The sequence below is a fragment of the Centroberyx affinis genome, unplaced genomic scaffold, assembly GCF_046629955.1.
Source record: "Centroberyx affinis isolate AG114_WGS23_722 - 3 ecotype Tasmania unplaced genomic scaffold, CSIRO-AGI_Caff_v1 ptg003559l_1, whole genome shotgun sequence".
NCBI lineage: Eukaryota > Metazoa > Chordata > Actinopteri > Beryciformes > Berycidae > Centroberyx > Centroberyx affinis.
This window is the reverse complement of record NW_027281491.1, coordinates 66,999-75,000: the sequence shown is the minus strand read 5'-3', so window position 1 is coordinate 75,000 and position 8,002 is coordinate 66,999. Positions and strand designations below refer to the sequence as shown.

Sequence of the window (8,002 nt, the reverse complement as noted above, 5' to 3'; positions counted from 1 at the left end):
TTTTCTTATGGACGACATGACTGGAAGATATAAAAGAACAATAACGATAAAGTCAATCTCGGCCCGACATTCTGTTCTGACCTTAATAATTACTTCATGTTTGACTGATGCTGTGGTTCTCTCTCCCTCTCAGCCCAGAGAAAGAGACGTGGATCAAAGAGAAATACGTGGAGAAGAGATTCGTCCTGAACAGAGCCGACGCCCGTAAGTCCGGTCAGCCGACAGCATGACAGGCTGGAAAAATGTTTAGATTTGGTTCTCTGGCAATCTAAAAAAATATGTATGTAATCTCAAAATAACTATATTTCGTTGATTTTTCTTGCTTATTCCCCTATACCTCTGTGTGTAAAATGAATATGAATATGAGAGTAATAATGTATATAAACACTACCAGTCCACAGTCTGACTCCTGACTGAATGTTCTGTTTCATTCTCTTAAAGACATTTTGATCTAAAGGCTTCTGCTTAAATGCTTGAAATGAGTTTCTTAGACAAATATAAATAGTGAAGTTGATCCTATGTATGAATTTCTTTCCGAAGCCTTTTGCCTTTCCATCAAGGCAAAGAATCTAAAATATAAGATAATTTTGATTTGTTTAACACTTTTTTGGTCGCTGCATAATTCCATTTGTGTTATTTCATAGTTTTGAGTCTTTACTGTTATTCTAAAATGAGGAAAATAGTAGAAATAAATGAAAAATGCGTGTCCAGACTTTTGACTGGTAGTGTGTATATTTTCTGGGACGTTTTGTTTAATGTGTTTCATCTCTTTGTGTTGATGCCATTCCAGAGCGAGGGAAGGCGGAGGCGGGGCGGAGCCTGTACCAGGCGGCGCTGCTAGGAGACCTGGTCGCCATGGCGGCGGCGTTGGCCCGGGGGTCGGAGGTCAACGGGAGCGTGGCTGAGGAGGAGGGACGGACGGCGCTGATAGGAGCCGCTGTCGGGGTAAAAACACTGGAGCTCTGATGAAGACTTTGAGCTGGAACAAGTCTCAGTGTCTTCACTGTCTGAATCTGCAGGGTGACTCGTGTCGGTCTGGTCAGTCCATCACTGATTCACTGATGGAATTCATCACTAGGGATGGACGATTCCACGTTTTTTTGGAGTCGATTCTGACTCCGACTCCTTGTAATGGAATTGATGGAATCGATTCTAAATCAGTTCCGATTCCAAATGAAAATCAACACTAAATTTTTTTCGCTGGCTGGCATTCAACAGTGAGCCTTGAATTTCTCCCTCCCCCCTCCCCACCTGTTGTGAAATGGATCAGACCAAGGCAGTCAAACACAGATTTAGATCGGAATTAATTAATTACAAATTCATTTAAATGAAACTGTTTCTATGATTCCAGAGTTTGGAGTCGACTCCGATTCCGTTTATTAATAGAATCGATTCTCAGAATCGAGAATCGACTCATTTGGAGTCAACTCTCCATCCCTATTTATCACCCCGACCGATTGGTCAGTGTTAGTTGTGTTAGTTGTCAGTTATCAAAATCTTTGACCAATCACAGCAGCAAAGCAGAGTGATGTAATCTGGCAACGCCTCAGAGCAACAACAGTCATGGCAGCTTCACTTCCCAGCTGTTAATCAGCTGATTGTTCCTGTTTTAACTCGTGGAGCTGTTCAGTTTTTTTCCTCTGCTGGCGGCCATTTTGGTCGTCATCGTCGCTCTGTAACGCTCGTCATAAGCAGGTTTGTCCCGCCTACACCAGCCAATCAGGTTTGTCGGACAGTATCTGTCTGAATTAACTGCCGGTGGATAGACCGACCAGACCGACACAAGTCACCGTGCAGACTGAGCCGGTGCAGCCGAACCAGCAGGCGGGTCAGAGGGTTCAGAGGGTTCAGAGGGTTCAGGGGGGTCAGAGGGTTCAGGCGGGTCAGAGGGTTCAGGCGGGTCAGAGGGTTCAGAGGGTTCAGAGGGTTCAGAGGGTCAGAGGGTCAGAGGGTTCAGGCGGGTCAGAGGGTTCAGAGGGTTCAGAGGGTTCAGGCGGGTCGGAGGGTTCAGTGGATTCAGGCGGGTCAGAGGGTTCAGTGGATTCAGGCGGGTCAGAGGGTTCAGAGGGTTCAGAGGGTTCAGGCGGGTCTGTCCTGTGCCTGCAGGGGTCGCTGCTGGGCTGCGAGTTCCTGCTGCAGAACGGAGCCAACGTGAACCACCGAGACCTGAGAGGACGAGGAGCCCTGCACTCTGCTGCCACCGCAGGACACACCGGGTACACACACACACACACACACACACACACACACACTACTGCAGGACACACCGGGTACACACACACACACACACACACACACACACACACACACACACACACACACACACACACACACACACACACACACACTACTGCAGGACACACCGGGTACACACACACACACACACACACACACACGTGTCGTCTACCTGGACTAACCTGGTAAAATAAAAGGTAAATTAAAATCAATCAATACTGTTTAACTGTCATTGGCTGCTGCAGACAGGTGTGTCTGCTCCTGAAGAGAGGAGCCAATCAGTACGCTGTAGACGAGAGAGGACAGGACCCGTTGGCCATCGCCGTGGAAACGGCCAATGCCGACATCGTCACCCTGTGAGTAAAAAAATCTAAGTTTCTGAATTTGGGATTTGGGGGTTTTTGGTTTTACTTTTCACTTAAAGTTGTGTTCTAATAGTTCTAAAATACAACTAAAATGTGTCATCATAAAATGTGTTATTTAAAGTATAATGTAATAGTATAATGTAATATAATCTATAATTTTAGAATTTATCACCAGTATTGTGTGATCTTGACTTTGTGTGTCAGGCTGCGGATGGCCAGGATGAACGAGGAGATGAGAGACTCAGAGGGATTCTTTGGATCCATGGGTAAGAACAGTTCTACAGAAAAACAGATTACAAACAAAAACAAAATCAAAAATGCAACTGAAAACCCATTTTTAGTATTTGACTGGTATCTTGTTATTGCTCTTGTTGTGCTCTAGAAGTATTGATAATCTGCTGAGAGTCTGGTAATAGTTTCCCTGCTCTGTGTGTCATTTTAACCATCAATATATTACAGTCACATTAATATTCCTGCCTGGGTCTAATGACTGTAAACCAGCGAGAGCCTGGTGGAGACGACTGTCCTCCTCTGTCTCACAGCAGTAGTATTGTTAGTTCTAGTGTTTCTCCACATTAAGACTACATTTCCCATCAGCCCCGTTGCTTCCTGCCCCCCACCCCCCCCTGAAGAGGATCAACATGTTGATTTCTCCATCTTCCTTTCCCTCCTTCCACCATCTGCTGCCAGAAACTCTCTAAAAGCTTTAGCTCTGTTTGCTCTGGAAGAACAGAACCTCTTCCTGTTTTGTGCCATAAAGCGATCCAGCTTTACGGCACAAAACTTTTGTGTTGATAATAAATACTTCTATCAATATTCCAGGATGAATGTACACAATAGGCATATTTACCCATATCAGCGATCTATTTACATTTCTGCTTAAGTGTTTAGAGGCTTTGTGCTTGACTTCACGCTTTTGAATGTGCAACTGACTGGTGTAGATTATATGTAGTAGTATTATAGTATGTAGTATTACTGTATATTTAGTGTATTTGAGTATTAGTAGTAATTGTAAATGGTCTGTAATTCCAGGTGACGACGAGACGTTTCAGGACATCTTCCGTGACTTCAGCGACATGGCCTCCCACGATCCTGACAGGCTGAGCCGCCGCAAGTTCAGCCGAGGAGGAGAGGAGGAGGAGGAGGGGGGAGGAGGAAGAGGAGGAGGAGAGGGGGAGGGAGGAGGAGGAAGAGGAGGAGAGGGGGAGGGAGGAGGAGAGAGAGGAGGAGGAGAAGGAGGAGGAGGGAAAATGGTGAACAGCCAACATAATGATGAAAAGACTTCAGAATAACAGCAGCTGAGGCCGGAAGCCCGTCGCGCCTCAGAATGTCTCTAGAACGCCACTGCGTTGCCATGGTGACAGTAAAACCTCTGGAGTACCACTGAGGTGTCACCATAACAGTTTGGTCAATTCCTTCTTCAGTACCACTGAGTTGCCATGGTAACAGTTTAGTAAAATCGTTGTAGAATTCTACTGAGTTACCACGGTAACAGTTTGGGGAAACAGCCTGAATCTTAACTTTTAGCGACAGTTGACTGACAGCTTTGCGGCAGCTGTGTAACAATAGAGGGTCAGATGCCTGACAGTTACAAAAATACAGTTACAGAATAAAAACACGTTCCTAATGCTTAATATAATATATTAATATAATATAGTATAGTATTTCCTTTATAATAACTATATAACTACATACATATGTATAGTTATTATTGTTAAGACAGCTGATGTTAGCAGTGCTCAGGTCATCATGGAGAATCAGAAAGTCTGATGATAGGCTGGGAAGTGACAGCTAGCTCCGCCTCCTGGCTGAGGTCACTCTGGAGAAAATCCACATTCATTTTCCTGTTACAGTTAACTACCTGAACTTTCCCAGAAAAGTCCATTTTTAATAGACAGGAGCACCATGTGGGCGAGTTAAACACAAACAATTCCAAGTTGTAGCAACAAGATCTCACGTTTCTTCTGACATGTCATGAACATGTCATTCCACTCCAGCACAGGGCGGCCATCTTTATGCACCTGGTCCATTTGTTCCTCAGCTGTAAGGAACAGGTGTGAAAGTTAAAATGAAGACTGTTACTGGTAAAGTCACATAAAGTCACACAAAGTCACAAGCAGTTTGGCCCACAGAACTTGAACGGACAGAACGGTCTTTCCCATTCAGATCAGCGTTCCTGGGCGGTCGGAGCGGCGGCCATCTTGCTGTGACCCGTTGGACTAGCTTCTGTATAAAGCGACTCGCAGCAAGTCACTGAGCTGAGAGGTTTTACAGCAAGAACCAAAGCAGCTTCTCTGTCTCCTTGCTGCCATGGATTGCTAACATGCTAATGCTAACATGCTAATGTTGACTAGAAGAGCTAGAGAGAGAAGTCCAGTCTGTGATGAAGCTACGTTAGCCTCGTCGCTAACGTTAGCTTCCAGTTGAGTTCTGACAGTTTGCTAACAGACTCATCTGCTCAGTTCTCACAGTGTGACAGACTTTACAGCTTGTGTTGTCACCATAGCAACTAACACTTAAAATTCCATAATCCAAGCCAAATTACCACGACAAACAGAGGAAGGACCGTTCTGTCCATTCATGTTCTGTGGTTTGGCCCTGCTGCCCCATGACTGGCTGTTCATAAAGTTAAAAAGCTGTTAGAAAGCTGTTTCGTTAAAGAAGTGATGGCAGTTGGACTTGTGCTGCACCGCCTGCCTCTCCGCCCAAAAACATTATGTCAGTATGGACAGCTCGGTGTCAGAAGTCTTTCAATCCTTCAATCCTTCAATAGGAGAGAAACCTAACTATGAAATCTCAGATGTTCGACTGAAGGAACGGAGTGTGCTGCTGTTTGTGAACGGATGGAGTGACGGTCTGGGTTCAGTTCCCTTTCACTTCAGTCCGTCTCATCTCTGTCAGAGCAGGTTGTGGAGCCTAACCTGCTGACAAATGAGTGCTTTAGTATTAGTGTCTTTAACCTTCATTTATCCAGGGAAGGTCCAGGCTCTTTTCCAGCTCCCTGCTTCACATTCACACAGTTCAGATTTGCTACGTTCACATTACAGGCTTTAACGCTCCACTCCCATATTTTACTCACACCTGATTTTTCTTTTTGTCTAAACTGTTCTCATTCATGCTTGAGCAGTGACCTATCTGACACCAGTATGAACCAGAGCTTCACCGTGAAGCGACCCGCATGCGCTAATGTGAGACTGAGAATCTTGGAAGTTAAATTGTGGTCCAAGCGATTAATTTGAAGGAATATTTGCCGTGGAGTTCCAATGAGACTTCAGTCTGCTGATGAAGATAACTTCCCTGTTGTTGTTGGGACTCCGCCCACATTTTCCGCTAGTCGGGATTGAAGCTCACAACCCCCCTCTCAGGTCACAAGCTCGACTCTCCCTTCAGTCTCTTCTCCCAGTTAAACCTGACGGAGCCGGAGAGAGAGAGCGAGCCTCAGCCTGCTGTTCCTGGATCTGCTGTTACAGACTGGAGGAGTTTGGTTTGTTCTCAGTCTGCTGTATTATCTAAAACATGCTCAATAAGGGATTTATATTATAGCTGCTAGCGTTACATATCATACTAAAGTGTTATTTTTATCTTTTTTTTTTTTTTTCATGGATTTTAGCCACTTTAATGATACAAGTTTTACTGCATAACTAAATGCTCTGGCACATTGTGGACTTGATTTCCAGTTCTGATCTTCTTGTGTCTAAGGCTATGTTCAGACTGCAGGCAACAGTGGCCCAAGTCTGATTTTTTTGCTCATATGTGACAGTGTGAACAGCACAAATCACATGGAATCTGATCTTTTCAATTCTGATTTGGGCCACTTTCATATGCATACCTGTCAACGTTGGGCTTTGAAAATAAGGGAGATTTTCCGGGACCCCCACCCGACCATCATTTTTACATCATGAAAGGGGTTTCCTCTCTCGGTTCCAGAGATCTAATGACCAGCTGCCTTTACTGCCTGTCCTGCTGTAACCTCAGAGCAGAAAGGATTGAGTTAACTAGTTCAACAAATGGATTTTTCCCAACATACTTCTGGTCAGGAATGGGAAAATAGTCTCCCAAGTTAAATAGGCTATGGATCTAACCGACACAACCAATTAGGATTCTGTATAACTGTAAAAACACAAAAGGGAAATACGGGAGATTTACGGGGAAAATTACCAAACGGGAGCACAGCGGGAGAGGGGGTGAAAATACGAGAGAAACCCGGGGAAAAACAGGAGAGTTGACAGGTCTGCATATGTGGTCCTAAATCAGATACAGGTCTGATTTTCTGCAACGCGACCTCGGTCTGAACAGTCATATCGGAATTCATGCGACTTTTACGTCACTCGAGATCGAGGTTCGTCACAGTTCTGCTCTGCGCGGCGCGAGTCAGTCTGCGATGGAGGGAGTCAGCGGATCAGATCTGTTTCAGTGAAGCCGTTCACGTCACGATCCACCACTCCTGACTCCGCATCCACACACACCTCCGTACGGAAGTAGCAGCCATCGCTCCACAAAAAAAGCCATAACTAAAGATTCGTCTCTCTTTCTCCTCATCCTCATCCTCGTTATCATCTGCTCACGAATTCGCCGGCTTCCACTGCACATCGACTCATAAATTAACCCGTAAACGCTGACTTCTGTACGACGGCGAGCTGCGTGTGACGTCTTTGTTGTTGTTCTTTAGCGCATGCGGGTCAGTTCAGGACCGTGACCAGTTCACACTGGAATCTGATATTGGCCACATTTTAAAAAATTATGTGAACAGCAAAACAAAAAAATCTGATCTGAGCAATAAATCCAAATTGAGCACTAAGGCTTGCAGTGTGAACGTAGCAGAAAACAGAATCAGACGGACATGGGCTCCGTTCACACTGCAGGCCTTCAGGCTCAGTTCTGAACTGCTGCTCTCCTCTGATATTTATGATGACTGTTCATATCTATCGTAGGATGTAACCCATATCCCATAATAATATGAACTGACAGCAGTAACGATAACAAAAGACGTCGCGTCCTTTCTTGTCTCCCAACACGGTTTGGTTTCTGCATGTAAAGCCTTCTGGTTTTGACTGAACTGAAGCGTCGCCCCCCAAACACCGGTTAAAAATACAACAGCTGTCTCAGGTGGATGATGTCAGATTTACTTGTTGTCACGGCAACGCTGACAGAGTCTGATTTGAGAAGTCGCGTGTAAGGGTCTCATGCCTCGGGAGCCGATCTCGTCCCGTAGATCCGTGTGGTCCGGACGGGAATTTAAAAAAACTCAAGACTCCATGCAGCTTTTTGCCGATCTGAGTCACATGAAGGAAAAATCAGCTGCAGTGTGAACAGGTCTTTGCCACCGAGACTCCTTTCAAACCAGAGCGGCGGATCTGGTTTTGAACTCTGCGTGGTTCTGGTGTTTACATCGCTAGTCTCTG

General features: G+C 45.2%; 1 protein-coding gene across 1 annotated transcript in view; it reads left to right on the top strand.

Moving 5' to 3' along the window:
• LOC139661574 (arf-GAP with coiled-coil, ANK repeat and PH domain-containing protein 2) overlaps nt 1-4,660 on the top strand; it is a 26,632-nt gene extending 21,972 nt beyond the window's left edge. The window contains exons 17-23 of the mRNA XM_071540050.1: nt 134-204; nt 791-945; nt 2,107-2,216; nt 2,481-2,591; nt 2,805-2,866; nt 3,633-3,853; nt 4,598-4,660. Of these exons, the coding sequence (XP_071396151.1) occupies nt 134-204; nt 791-945; nt 2,107-2,216; nt 2,481-2,591; nt 2,805-2,866; nt 3,633-3,853; nt 4,598-4,660 (793 nt within the window). The remainder of the gene's footprint in view (nt 1-133; nt 205-790; nt 946-2,106; nt 2,217-2,480; nt 2,592-2,804; nt 2,867-3,632; nt 3,854-4,597) is intronic.
• The last annotated feature ends 3,342 nt before the right edge of the window (nt 4,661-8,002 follow it).